At 47.3% G+C, this 14,385-nt stretch overlaps 1 protein-coding gene and 1 non-coding gene across 2 annotated transcripts; one reads left to right on the top strand and one right to left on the bottom strand.

Annotated features, from left to right (window-relative positions):
• Positions 1–4,716: 4,716 nt before the first annotated feature.
• Positions 4,717–8,520, bottom strand: LOC138238339 (serine protease 27-like). Its single transcript, XM_069188646.1, has 5 exons — positions 8,305–8,520; positions 7,767–7,941; positions 6,927–7,198; positions 5,759–5,892; positions 4,717–5,319 (listed from the first exon to the last, which is right to left on the bottom strand). The coding sequence occupies exons 1-5, from the start codon at positions 8,366–8,368 to the stop codon at positions 5,149–5,151; spliced, it is 816 nt and encodes a 271-aa protein (XP_069044747.1). The 5' UTR covers positions 8,369–8,520; the 3' UTR covers positions 4,717–5,148.
• A 5,522-nt stretch (positions 8,521–14,042) lies between these two features.
• Positions 14,043–14,115, top strand: trnaa-cgc (transfer RNA alanine (anticodon CGC)). Its single transcript has one exon. It is a non-coding gene; the product is annotated as a tRNA-Ala (tRNA).
• Positions 14,116–14,385: the final 270 nt, after the last annotated feature.

The following is a 14,385-nucleotide window of genomic DNA, read 5'->3' as shown; positions in this document are numbered from 1 at the left end:
GTCACTCAGTCAGAGCCCTGCCCTGGTCACTCAGTCAGAATACTGCCCTGGTCACTCAGTCAGAGTCCTGCCTGGTCACTCAGTCAGATTCCTGTCTGGTCACTCAGAGTCCTGCCCTGGTCACTCAGTCAGATTTCTGCCCTGGTCACTCAGTCAGAATACTGCCCTGGTCACTCAGTCAGAGTCCTGCCTGGTCACTCAGTCAGATTCCTGCTCTGGTCACTTAGTCAGATTCCTGTCTGGTCACTCAGAGTCCTGCCCTGGTCACTCAGTCAGAATCCTGCCCTGGTCACTCAGTCAGAGACATGCCCTGATCACTCAATAAAAGTGGATCATGGAGTCTGAATACTTGCAGTTTTTTTTAACTGTTAACTGAGCTACAGCTCAACTGATCTTTAACACCAGGTAGAGTAGAGTAATGCTAAAAGTAACACCAGAGAGAGGTGTCACTCAGTAATAAACACATAACAGGACAGGAGTGTTAGAGAGCCCTCTAACCTACAATCCAATAGCTCTATTGCCCTCTGTCCCACAGTCCAACAGCTCTAGAGCCCTCTAACCTACAGCTCTACAGCTCACTGTCCTGCACTCCAACAGCTCTAGAGCCCTCTATCCTGCAGTCCAACAGCTCTACTGACATCTATCCTACAATCCAACAGCTCTACTGACCTCTATCCTACAGTCCAACAGCCCTAGAGCCCTTTATCCCACAGCCCAACAGCTCTAAAGCCCTCTTTCCCAGTCCAACAGCCCTAGAGCCCTCTATCCCACAGTCCAACAGCCATAGAGACCTCTATCCCACAGTCCTACTCTCCTTCAGCCTCCCCATGACTCACAGGGCAGGTTCCCACAGCCCCTTTTTCAGCGCAGGTCATCGTGTCTTTAATCGGCATGAATTTCTCACACTCCTGCTCTGTTAGAATGGGCAGTTTCACCTTGCGGAGAGTTCTGGGCTCTGGAAGAGGAACTGCAGACGCAGGATGCATGACTGAGACAGTAACCAGTCAATATTTTCATATCTTGTTCTTTTGATATTCTAGGTTAAAAAATTTGTTGAAAGTTGAAGTTCTCTGTCATTTGATTGTTTTCCTGTACAGCACTATGAAAGGCAATCTATAAAATATGCTCAAAATAAATACTTGTTGCAAGAAACAAATTACTACACAGCAGTCCATGGAGAAAGTAATACTCAGCAGCCCCTAAGGAAATGATTACCCAGCATCCCCTGGTGAGACGCCAAGCCCAGCAGGCCTTGGAGAAACGACTACCCAGCAACCCCTGAAGAATCACCTACTCAGATCCCTCTGGTGAAACTACCCAGTAGCCCCTGGAGAAACGACTACCCAGCAGCTCCTGGGGTCTCTCACAGTCACTATACTGGAACATTAGGACCCACACAGACCGCAGGGTGAGCACTTTCTACTGGTCCCACTAACACCTCTTCCAGCAGCAGCCTTAGCTTTCCCAGGGGTCTCCCATCCTGGTTCTGACCAGGCTCACACCTGCTGAGCTTCAGAGGCCTGCCAGTTGTGAGTTGTAGGGTGATATAGTTTAAACCTAATAATTTACACATAAATAAGCTGCTGGATGAGATCCTATAATCAGGGCAAGATGCAATGATTTACACAAATCGTAGGAGTGTGGAACAAGCTGCCCAGCCCTGTTGTTGAAGCTGATACCCTGGATTCTCTTAAGGCCCAGCTAGGTGAGATCTTCCAGTCCAGACAGGAGGCTCTTCTTTACACAGAGGGTGGTGGTGGGGTGGAACAAGCAGCCAATACCATGGCTTCTTTCCAGAATCAGCTGGAAGAGACACTCAGATCAATTAATTGCTTATGAACAAACAGGCTACACTGTCCGAATGGCTTCCTTTCATTAGTGAAAGGCATGACCTGTTTTGTGTTCTTCAAAACTAGAAGACACAGGGTTTCACGTGAGGTGCAGAAGGATGCCTATCACTCCACACGTCTCCTCGTCCTGCGTACTGACAAACCACACAGCCCAGATATCTCTGTATCATCTCTGTGACAGAGACCCAGCTCATGGAACACTCCTTATCTCAGCAACTCTCATGCCGTCAGCACAAAGACGAGACCGCAGAGCAGAGAGCTCTCTCACCCTCCTGCACTCCCACAATGCTTTGTGTAAAGAAGTGTCTCCTCTTTTCTGTTTCAGGTGCTCTTCCCTGGAGTTTCCACTGGTCCTCTGATTACTGTTCCTTTTAAAGACGTCCACTGGGTTGACTTTGTCTTGGAGGCTTTTGAATACTTGGATCATGTCCCCTCTTGGTCTTCTCTGTTCAAGACTAAAAATGTTCATTTCTTCATCTTGCCAGTATAAAACACTCCACCCAGACTAAAGAGATTCTGTTCATCTAGCCTGTCAGTGTAGGACACTCCCTTCAGACTAAAGAGACTCAATTCCTTCAACGAGTCAGTGCAGGGCACTCCCTTATTTCCAGAATGCATCTACATGCACTTCTCAGGACTGAATCTAGAGCAGAAATAGCTTCCTGTAAAGAGATGTCTAAACCTGTCCACAATACTCTATGGGAATGATGCTGCACTAGTGTTTTACAGCCAGTGTTTAAGGGACAGATGCAAAGGCAGCAGGATATCTCAGATCTTTAGCTAAATCTGCTCGAGGAGAAGCAGCTCCACAGTCTTGTGAGTGTGCAGTATATGTCTCGGTGTGTCTGAGGGGTACTATATGTGCGAGACTGTGTGGATTACAAGGCAAAATTGAATGCTTTGGTTTTGACCTGCAGTCTTAAGATAAAAATGCTGTCACATATTCAGTCACATTGTTAATTAACAAAAACAAATTTTAAATTTCACTTGCTCTCCTCCCTCTTTAGTAAATTCAAATTATAATAAAAACAAGATTACAGCTCAACACAATGTTCCCAATGTAGTGATGTGAGGGTTATTATTTACAATTGGAAATTTTGAGTATTTTAGTATTTCAGAGTTTTAACTTTTCAACATTAAACCTTTTCTCGTTTAGCAAATAGGTTTCATATTTCCCTCACATCCATATTATCTCATACATGCAAATATGCATTTACTATCGTGAACTCACATTTGTTTGGAATAATAGTTAATCTCTTGAGAATTATGATGTGAATAAAGAAATTTTATACTCCAAGATCCGTTGGCCAGTCATCCTCAGTGAGTTCAAACTTCCCACTGAGAAGGAGGAGCTTGGCTTCATTGGTCTGCGGTCTGACTTGGCAGCTACTCCTTCAGTACAATTGTAATTACAATTAAGTAATTAAGTAATTAAATACAAGGTGTCACAATCGTAGTCCCTCCCCTTTAAGGGCGCTCCGGCTCGTTCACTTTTTTAACTGATTTTGTGCACCTGCTCCCTGTTCCAGCCCACCTTTAAAAGCCAGACGCTCACTCTGTTCCGGGCTCTGCATTGGAACACAGGCACCCGGAGGCTCACCTATCACCAAGTCTCCCTACGTCGGCTGCTCAGTTGGCATTCGCCTCCTACGTGTCCTGAACCAGCCGAACCCGGGACCTGGAGCGCCTGGTTCCGTTCCCCCTTTCTTTCCCCCATCCCTTCGCCGGATCCCACTCCGGTTTTTAACTTTGTTTTGTTCATCTTGTATTTATCACCCGGCTCTGGACCTTCGCCTGCACTGGACTTCCCTTTGGACTCCCTTTGGGACTGTACGCCTGGACCACACCCCCCAGAGCACCTTTGTCACGCCCCCACCCCGGTTCCTCTACCAGCCCAGTTCCTCGTCTCCCCCCGTGTGTGTTCACTCCCTTCGATTGTGTCGTCTGCATAGGGTCCTGAGAGACGTTTTGCCTGAAAGAGGAAGAGAGGAAGCCTAGAGTTTCTGGGGACATCTCCTTAGAAACTATCTGTGCATACTTGTCATCTTGGGTCGGCTACAAGGCAGACAGGTGGGAGAAGTTGATTTGTCCCAGTGCTGAATATGCTCGAGTATTCAGGATTTCAACAAAAAGAAGGAATCCAATTATCTTCTTTCACTGATCTGGTGAAAGTAACTGTGGGTTTGTGAGCGCAAGATTTCTTCTGTGTCAGAATGCATTTCTCAGGCAGAATTCTGCTTTTTACTGACTCATTCTCTTGGCCTGGTGTCTAGGAGAAAAGTTAAAGTCCTGAAAGTTGAAGCTCACAGACACTTGGAAGGAAAAGTTAAATTGCTATTTCAGTTAGAGAGAGAAGAGCAGGCAGTGAGTTGACCCATGAAAAATGAACTGGGTGTTAGATTTTAAGGGTAGACATCACAGCTGATGATTGGTCAGGATGTCATCATGTATAATTCTGGAACCCAGCCTCAGGTCCCCCATTGATGGGTCTTCCTTTGAGTGCCAGACATTGTCCTCTGACCCGTTGTTCCGGGGTGAAACAGACTGCAGACACAATGGAGCCCATCTATACTATATTTCACTTAGATGGATCCCCTTATCAGAGGGGTCTCTGAGCAACATATATCTGCATTTACAGAGATGCCCGTGCTGCCTGGACACATCATACAAAGATTATTAGAAATATTTAATAATAACACTTAAATCTAAGTGAAATAACATGTTGTTGCTTGATAAATGAAGTCACACTTACACATGGGACAGATCTAACACAACTCTTCACTCTCAGACACTCTCCCCTTTCACTAGGTTCACTCTGAACTTCACTGATTATCCTCTGAATAACTTCAGTCCCCAGACCAGGAACTTGAATGCTTGACGTTTTATTGAGCTGTTGACAGAGTTACAGTGCAACTGATAACTCACAGCAGGAAGAGCAAAGCTAAAAATCACACCAGAGAGAAGAGATATACTGTAGTTACACAGTGATAAACATGCAAAAGGATAGGAGACACAGTGTGACAGGAGCCACAGTGAGAGAGAAGATAACAGAGAATCTCTCAGGAATTAACACTCACAACAGGACAGGAGACACAGTGAGAGAGAGGAGATAGAGAATCCCTCAGTAATAAACACACACACCAGGAGACACAATGAGAGAGAAAAAGCACAGAAAGGAGGCACAGAGGCAGGCTTGGGGAGAATGAGAAGCCTGTGTTGATTTCAGTTGATCTCTCTCTCTGGATGGGACAGGATGCAGTGAAGCCTCAGAGCCAGGTGGGGGCGCTGTCCCCAGACATCACTCAGAAACGGAGACTCCGCTGTGCGTCTTGATCCAGGGCCTGTAGCTGGTGACCCGGGTGAAGATCTTGGGGGGGATGGGCAGTTCACAGCCCTTCCCATAGCTGACAATCCCAGCCTGGACCCAGCGGTTTCCCTTCTTACAGACCAGAGCCCCTCCGGAGTCTCCCTGGAGAGAGAGAGAGACAGAGAGACAGAGAGAGCTCAAGGCTGGAGCTATTAGACAAACTCCAGGCCTTTCGACCAAGAGTGATCTTTGGCCAAGTTGGAGTCAACGAGGAGATGGTGAGACTCATAAGCTCGGAGCTGCAGCAGGCCCTGCTCACACTCTTCAGCCCGGTACTGAGCGCCGGGTCTTTCCCTGAGACCTGGCAAGACTTGACCCTAGCAATTACAGAGGCACCTGTGTGAACAGTAACCTGGGGAGGGTGTTCTGCAGGATCATGAATACCCGTTTACTGACCTTCCTTACTGAGGACAATGTTCTAAGGAAGAGTCAGATCAGCTTCCTACCAAACTGCCTCACATCCTTCCACATTTACACCCTTCACACGATTATAGACAAGCATGTCCACCAAATAACAAACGACAAAGGGCCCCACACTCACTTTGCAGGTGCTCTTGTATTGACCTCCACAGCAGATCATGCTGGTCTTCATGTTCGGATACACGTTCTTGCAGGACTCCGGGTCATGGATGGGAATCTTGACTCTCTGGAGAGTGTGAGGGAAGGGAAGTTTGCCTGCGGACAGGAGAGAGAGAGTTCAGGAATTATATGACTTGCTCAGCATCTGTGTTCACCGAAACTGTAGGACCTGACCTCTGTTCCCAGAGACCCGTCTCTTGCTCAGATCTCCAGGAGACAGCTCTCACTTCTCGCTGTGGGGTTAATTCAGAGGGCAGCAGAGGTCAAGCAGTGGTTTCAGTGAGTCAACTGGTTCTGTGCATTTGAGATCCCCTCAGTAGCAACAGAAGAACTTCAACATTACTGACAGCAAAGCCTGCCACAGGGACACTGCTGTGCAGCAAGTTGACCCTAACCAGGACCGATTCAAGCTCAAGACGTTTGAGTAGGGATCTACGTCAGCAGGCGCAGGCATCAGAGGGACAAGTAAAGGTCCATTCCATGCTTAAAGCTAGAGAAAAGAAATGCTTTTCTGACACCTGACACCTGAAGAAGGCTCCAGAACCAAAGCATAGAATGGACCTTTACCTGTCCCTTTGAGATTCAAACTCATCTCTGTGATCAGCTGAGATCTCGGGAGTGTAGGGTTACAATATGACCAAGACCAGACTGAACCAGTGATCTCGGGACTGTAGGGTTTCAATATGACCAAGCTCAGACTAAATGGACTGTAGGGTAACAAGATAACTCCTATTGATTTTATGAATTTGTGATTTAAATGTGATTATGTGATTGTGTGATATTGTGATTTCAGTGTGACTGTGTGATTGTTTTATTGTGTGTTTGAAGTGTGATATTGAGTGATATTGTGTGATTCAATCTGCACTGTGCTGCCCTACAGCCCGGTGTTGTGCTTAGTTAAAGACAGGCTGCCTCCCTCTGTGATTGGTTCCAGACAGACTGCACTGTGATTGGTGAAAGACTGTACTGTCCTGCACTGTGATTGGATAAAGACAGACAGACTGCTCTGTGATTGGTTAGAGACAGACTGCCCCGCACCGTGATTGGGTAGAGACAGAGAGGACTGCTTTACACTGTGCTGCCCTGCAGCCCAGCTCTCTCAGAGGCTAAAAAGAGTCAGATCTCCTTACTGTTCTGCTGGACCCGCCCCCAGCCAGTGACCCAGCAGTCACTGCGGCTGGTGAAGAGGTCCGAGGGCTCGGCCAGAGGGACAGTCTGGATGAAACGGGACAGCGGCACGGGGCGATCCAGCTTCACCAGGGCGATGTCGTAGCCCTTTCTTGTGATGGTGTACTTGCTGTGGATGACCAAATCAGCCATGTTGCGGTTCACCTGGTGTGAGCTGGGCAGATCGAGCTCGTAGGCACCCAGATACACATGGGAAGACTTTATGTCTATGTAGCTAAGAGAAAAACCCAGGAGAAGACGTTACTACAGATTATGCTATTCCTCAGTCTTACCACAGCAAGGCAGACACTATGTCCTTAATGCTGAAAAGGAGGCACTTCTTTACACAGAGGATGGTGGGTGAGGGGAACAAGCTGCCCAGCCATGTTGTTGAAGCCGATACCCTGGCTTCTCTCCAGACACAGCTGGGTGAGACCCTCCAGTCAGGACAGGAGGTTCTTCTTTACACAGAGGGTGGTGGGAGTGTGCAACAAGTTCCACAACAAGTTCCACAGCCATGTTGATGGAGCTGATGTCCTGGCTGCTTTCAAGATAGTAAATGTGACACTCACGTCAATAAGCTATGAAACGCAAAGAGCTTGGTCTCACTTTCTAAGTGTTTTCACCAAGATAATGTTTTGCATAACCGTAAATCAAAATTTCTTAATTCTTAAATGAGCTATCCAACCTCCAGGAGGCGCTATACACTAGGACCCCCATTTACCATAGCTTGACAGACAGGAGCTAGCAAAAGTGTCACTGACATACAGATGACCAGTCAGTCAGTGTTGCGCCACACCCACCCTTTAAAACAGTGAGCCGCAGTCAGAACCCAGTGCTTGCTGATCAGGGAGCCCCCACATTGGCTGAGGCTCCCATTGGTCTTCTTCACCAGGAGGAACACCTGCCACGGCCAGAGTCCATCGCCAGCATCCTCACCCCCCACTATAGAGCTCCTGGACAGAGGAGAGCTGGACACTGGAGAGAGAGAGAATACTGACTGACTGAACACTCCAGTACATTAACACTGCACTGAGAGAGAGGGGTTCATACAGACACACTGACTGACTGAACACTCCAGTACATTAACACTGCACTGAGAGAAAGGGGTTAATACAGACACACTGACTGGACACTCCAGTACATTAACACTGCACTGAGAGAGAGGGGTTAATACAGACACACTGACTGGACACTCCAGTACATTAACACTGCACTGAGAGAGAGGGGTTCATACAGACACACTGACTGACTGGACACTTCAGTACATTAACACTGAGAGAGGATAAAACTGTCAGTGACTGCACTAAATGGTTCCCGAATTTCTCCTTTTCTCCTTACCCTCCAACGACTTCAGGGTCATGACCCCAAGCAGAAGTGGCAGGAAAATCATTCTCATCATCATCTGGGATGGTCAGGCCAGAAGCTGGTGCTGGTCTGTACGGAGCCTCTCTCAGTGTGCGATGGAGCACTCCTCTGTGGAGGTCAGTACAGAGCTGTTCAGTCTCCCAGCACTTATGGTTCAGATCTGTGTTCAGATAAGGTGTTTTACACAGTGAGAGCTTGTGAAAGGAAGTTTGCTGGGGCCAGTGAAGGTTCAGGGTCGTCATCAGCAGCCTCAGCCAGTGACACACCTCTGCCTCTTTCTCAGAAAAGAGGAAGCACAGAGCCCAGAGATACTTCCTACACAAGCCAGATCTCTGCCAGCAGAAGGTTCCACTATACAGTAGTTTCTCACGGTATAACCACCCGGTTCCCTCAACCTGCGGCTCCCCAGTTTCTCTCTTTTCTCATAGTAACATCACTGAAAACTGATGCAGTTATATAACATGCTGCAGATTTCTGTCATTTTGAAAGTTTATAATAATAATAATAATAATAATAATAATAATAATAATAATAATAATAATAATAATAATAATAATAAACTTTATTTTATATAGCACCTTTAAAGGTGGCTTCTCAAAGCGCTTTACAGGATGACAACAACAATAAATAAAAAGAATGCAGAAGATAAAACACAATTACAATATACAGAAGAGACCGTGGATGGTGGTACTAAGAAGAGCAGAGGGGTGAAGAATGGAACCAGTTAAGTAAAGGCTTTTCTGAAGAAGAAGGTTTGGAGTCTTGATTTGAAGGAGTTTAGAGAGAGTTCCAGAGCTTGGGGGCATAACAGGAGAAGGTCCTGTCACCCCCAGGTTTTTCAGGTTTTTTTCAAATATCCCCCCAAGGTTTTTCAATTTAGACTGAAGTTCAAGTACAGTGCCATCCACAGACAGGGTTACAGGATTGGCTTTACGAAGTTGATGGGGGGTACCAATAAGCATGACTTCAGTCTTGTCACAGTTAAGATGAAGGAAGTTTTGAGTCATCCAAATTTTTATGTCAGAGATGCAGTTAGATAGAATAGAGACAGCCACATCAGTGTCAGGTTTGGTATGGATGTATATTTGAGTATCATCAGTGTAAAAATGAAAGCTGAGGCCATGTGATCTTCAAAGCTGACCAAGTGGTAACATGTAAATGGTGAAGAGCATGGGCCCCAGTATTGAGCCCTGAGGAACACCAGACTTAACAAGACCAGTTTCAGACCTGTACCCATGAAGAGAGACAAAGTGACAGCGATCAGTGAGGTAAGATTTGAACCATTTGAGGGCAGTGTCAGAAACTCCAAACAGTCTCAGGATGAGAAAATAAGATGTCATGGTCAACAGTGTGAAAAGCAGCACTGAGATCAAGAAGGATGAGTATAGAAAGAGAAGCAGAATCAGAAGCTATTAGAAAATGGTTAGTGACTTTGACCAGGGCAGTTTCTGTGCTGTGAAGTTGACTGAAGCCAGATTGGAGGGGTTGGAAAAGGTTGTTTGTCATGAGGTGATTATGCAACTGAAATATGACAGCACATTCTAGATTTTTTTTAAGAAAGGATAAATTGAAGATGGGGTGAAAATTGTTAAGATTGTCGAGAGCCATGTCAGGCTTTTTTGGCACGGGGGTAATGGCAGCAGTTTTGAGGACCGTTGGTACAAAGTTTAGGATTTTTTTGTTCCACTTCACATTTTAACTCTCTGAATGGACAAAGAGCACTCACTGCAACTACTGCTGGACACACAGTACTGACCCTCCCCAATTACTGCTGGACACAGAGGACTGACCCTCCCCAACTACTGCTGGACACTAAGGACTGACTCTCCACAACTACTGCTGGACACACAGTACTGACCCTCCTCAACTACTGCTGGACACTGAGGACTGACTCTCCACAACTACTGCTGGACACAGAGGACTGACCCTCCCCAAATACTGCTGGACACTGAGGACTGACCCTCCCCAACTACTGCTGCACACTGAGGACTGACCCTCCCCAACTACTGCTGCACACTGAGGACTGACCCTCCCCAAATACTGCTGGACACACAGTACTGACCCTCCTCAACCACTGCTGGACACACAGTACTGACCCTCTTCAACTACTGCTGGACACTGAGGACTGACCCTACCCAACTACTGCTGGACACACAGTACTGACCCTCCCCAACTACTGCTGGACACTGAGGACTGACCCTCCCCACCTACTGCTGGACACAGAGGACTGACCCCAAATACTGCTGGACACAGAGGACTGACCTTACCCAACTACTGCTGGACACAGAGGACTGACCCTCCCCATCTACTGCTGGACACTGAGGACTGACCCTCCACAACTACTGCTGGACACAGAGGACTGACCTTACCCAACTACTGCTGGACACACAGTACTGACCCTCCCCAACTACTGCTGGACACTGAGGACTGACCCTCCCCAACTACTGCTTGACACAGAGGACTGACCTTCCTCAACTACTGCTGGACACTGAGGACTGACCCCAACTACTGCTGGACACAAAGGACTGACCCTCCCCAATTACTGCTGGACAGGGAGGACTGACCCTCCCCAACTACTGCTGGACACAGAGCACTGACCCTCCCCAACTACTGCTGGACACTGAGGACTGACCCCAACTACTGCTGGAAACTGAGGACTGACCCTCCACAACTACTGCTGGACAGCCCTGCTGCAGACACACTGGCTGACCCCTCCAGGACCAGGACTGTATAGCCTTGCTGTAGATACACTGACCCCTCCAGAACCAGGACTGGACAGCCCTGCTGCAGACACACTGACCCCTCCAGAACCAGGACTGGACAGCCCTGCTGCAGACACAGTGACTGACCCCTCCAGGACCAGGACTGGACAGCCCTACTGCAGACACACTGACCGGCCATGATCTGGACTATTTGAGGTGGGGGCTTGATTTGTCTGTAACCCATAGCCTGCAGCAGAGCTGTGTGCTGATACTGCACTGCCCTTCTCTCAGATAATCAGATAATCATTCTGCTGTTCATCAGACCAAGCAGGTGATCACATCTGATGGAGATAGTGATTGCATCATTGCGTCAATCAAGATTACGAGTTTACTGCTAATTGCAAGTTAACACTTCTGCGAAATCTCATTGTGACTCAGTATTGCTCTTTTGCAGCTGTCTGAGCTGCTCTGTGGACGGATCGCGACACATCTGGTGGACCAATGGAGGCCAGTGTGAAACTGTTAGTAGCACTTTTAGAATCGACTACTATATTAACTCCAGGATTTAAACAGGACATTTCTTCAGAGAAGCCAGCGTATCAAATTCGACAGCTTGATCCACACCCTCACCACCCTTTGTTTAAAGAAACACCTCCTGCCCTGTTTCAATGATCTCATTCAAGAAACAACTGGATAATAAAATTCTTACATTTCTATAGCGCTTTGCTGGACACTCCACTCAAAGCAATTTTCAGGTAATGGGGATCCCCTCCACCACCAGAGTGCAGCCCCACCTGGATGATGCTCCAGTACTCTCACCACACTCCAGCTCTCAGTGGGGAGGAGAGCAGAGTGATGAGGCCAGTTCAGAGAGGGGGGTTATCAGGAGGCCATGACTGGTAAAGACCAGGGGAAGTCTGTCCAGGACACTGGGGTCACACCCCTAATCTTTCTGAGAGACACTCTGGGGTCTTTACTGACCATAGAGAGTCAGGACCTCAGTTTTACATCTAATCTGAAGGACGGCGCCTTGTTTACAGTCTAGTGTCCCCGTCACTGTACTGGGGCATTAGGACCTACACAGACCACAGGGTGAGCGCCCCCCTACTGGCCCCACTAACAACTCTTTCAGCAGCAAACTTAGCTTTCACAGGAATCTCCCATCCAGGTACTGTGCACACTATCCGAGCTTCAGAGGGCTGCCAGGTGTGATTTGCAGAGTGATGTAGAATAAACTTAATAACTGACACATAAATAAGCTGCAGGTTAAGATCCTCCAATCAGGACAGGATGCAATTATTTACACAAAGGGTGGTGGGGGTGTGGAACAAGCTGCCCAGCCATGTTGTTGAAGCCGATACGCTAGCATATCTCAAGACAAAGCTGGGTGAGATTCTCCAGTCAGGATAGAGGCTCTTCTTTACACAGAGGGTGGTGGTGGGGTGGAACAAGCAGAATCAGCTGGATGAGACACTCAGATCAATGAATTGCTCATGAACAAGCAGGCTACACTGGCTGAATGGCTTCCTTTCATTAGTGACCTGTTTTGTGTTCTTCAAAACTAGAAGACACAGGGTTTCACGTGAGGTGCAGAAGGATGCCTACCGCTCCACACGTCTCCTCGTCCTGCGTACTGACAAACCACACAGCCCAGATATCTCTGTATCATCTCAGTGACAGAGACCCAGCTCATGGAACACTCCTTATCTCAGCAGCTCTCCTGCCGTCAGCACAAAGACGAGACCGCAGAGCAGAGCTCTCTCACCCTCCTGCACTCCCACAATGCTTTGTGTAAAGAAGTGTCTCCTCTTCTCGTCTAGATCTTACTCATAAAGAAGTGCGTTTCTCTTAATTGTCGGCAATTGTTCAAGAGAAACGGAATTGTTTATTCTTCGGATAAGCGTTTAAAAGGTCTGACAGGAAACTGGCCGTTAAGTTATGTGGGGCTTTCAAATCTTTTTTTTTAAATGTCCTGGTTCGTTACCGAGATGAACACAGCCAATCCGAGAGCTGCGAGGCACCAGCTTGTCCTTGATCTAACTGGTTCACAAACAGTTAGGCAAACGGCTAACTTCCCTAATTTCACAGGTAATATATCTCCTCCCCCCGGGTCAGCTGCAAGGAGCTGATAGGAGCGGACTAACTGCAGTCCAGCCCGTGGTCAGCACGCAGCTCCGTGTTAAACTAGTGCGCCGCCTACGGACTAATTATGACCAACACGGCCGCTGAACTCAGCCAGCTGCTCCGTACTGAACCTGTTCTCAACTGCAATGAGCCCAAAGCACCAGGGGCGCCCTCTAGTGATGACTGAGGCAGAGCGGAGCCCTGGATCACATTAGTGTTTCCCTTTACAGTGGGAATAAGATTGCCACTATGAATCCCATTTCAGTAAAAAAGGAATGTTTAAATGTTTATCCGAGGACTAATTTAAAAAACAATATCCAATAATAAATAAAAAACGATTTTATTTTTGAGTCTGATCTAGGCTCAAGCAGGCGGTATGTTCTGGATTGCTGTTTCAGCTCTAACCGGAGACTGGAGTTTGTCTCATTTTCAATCACACATGAAACACTTTCACACACGAGGGGAAACAAGCGCGTGTGAGAAGAGTGGTTTGAACTCACGCCTCTAGTGAAGACCGTCAGTGGGATTAAAGACAAGCTTGTGCCCCGGTGCTCTTTTTAGAAGGGCTCCTTCCTGCACAGATTGCCGATTGTTTAACATTTCTCCCTGAATGGGGCTCAAACTCCTGTAATTACTCACCCGTAAGAAGAGAAATAATTTCATTGCCAAGTAATCAATTCATAGAATCAACGTAAATGAACAATTAACGGAGTTAAAGCGTTGTTTTTTTTAAACTGGAGTGAGGTAGTTAAAATGCTACCGAACCCCGCTCTCCCGCGTGACAGGCGGGGATACTCACCACTATACTAATGAGGAGCGCGCGTGTCCTAAATTTATCCCAAGAATTTTGTGTGCACGGGCCGGAGCTCACCCCAAGCACAGCGAGGGGGATTAGCTCAAATGGTAGAGCGCTCGCTTCGCATGCGAGAGGTAGCGGGATCGATGCCCGCATCCTCCAGCTTCTGCGCTTTATGTGCTAAAGAGGACAGACTTCTGTCTCAATAAAAATGTTATGTTGACCGCTGTGACATCTCACTGCTACATTTTCAATTTATAGAACTCTAACTTAACCCTTCCACGGGAAAGCTGTTAAAACAGGAGAAAGTCTGCGATGTATTTTATAGATTATTTATTTTCTAACACACAGGTGTCAATCTTAATTAAACCCACGTCAGAATGTGTCCCTTTCAACCCATTATTACATAATCCTGTTAGTGCCGAGCACACA

Source organism: Lepisosteus oculatus, chromosome 4, assembly GCF_040954835.1.
Source record: "Lepisosteus oculatus isolate fLepOcu1 chromosome 4, fLepOcu1.hap2, whole genome shotgun sequence".
NCBI lineage: Eukaryota > Metazoa > Chordata > Actinopteri > Semionotiformes > Lepisosteidae > Lepisosteus > Lepisosteus oculatus.
The sequence above is the reverse complement of the archived record's forward strand: the minus strand, read 5'-3'. Positions and strand labels throughout refer to the sequence as shown.

What these genes read in the sequence shown, in the direction of transcription:
- LOC138238339 (XM_069188646.1), bottom strand. Translation starts at nt 8,368, where the DNA reads ATGATGATGAGAATGATTTTCCTGCCACTTCTGCTTGGGGTCATGACC. An exon ending in GACCCTGAAGTCGTTGGAGG is followed by an intron (nt 7,942 to 8,304) that starts GTAAGGAGAAAA and finishes CTCTCTCTCCAG; the next exon opens with TGTCCAGCTCTCCTCTGTCC. An exon ending in GGGGCGGGTCCAGCAGAACA is followed by an intron (nt 5,893 to 6,926) that starts GTAAGGAGATCT and finishes TCCTGTCCGCAG; the next exon opens with GCAAACTTCCCTTCCCTCAC.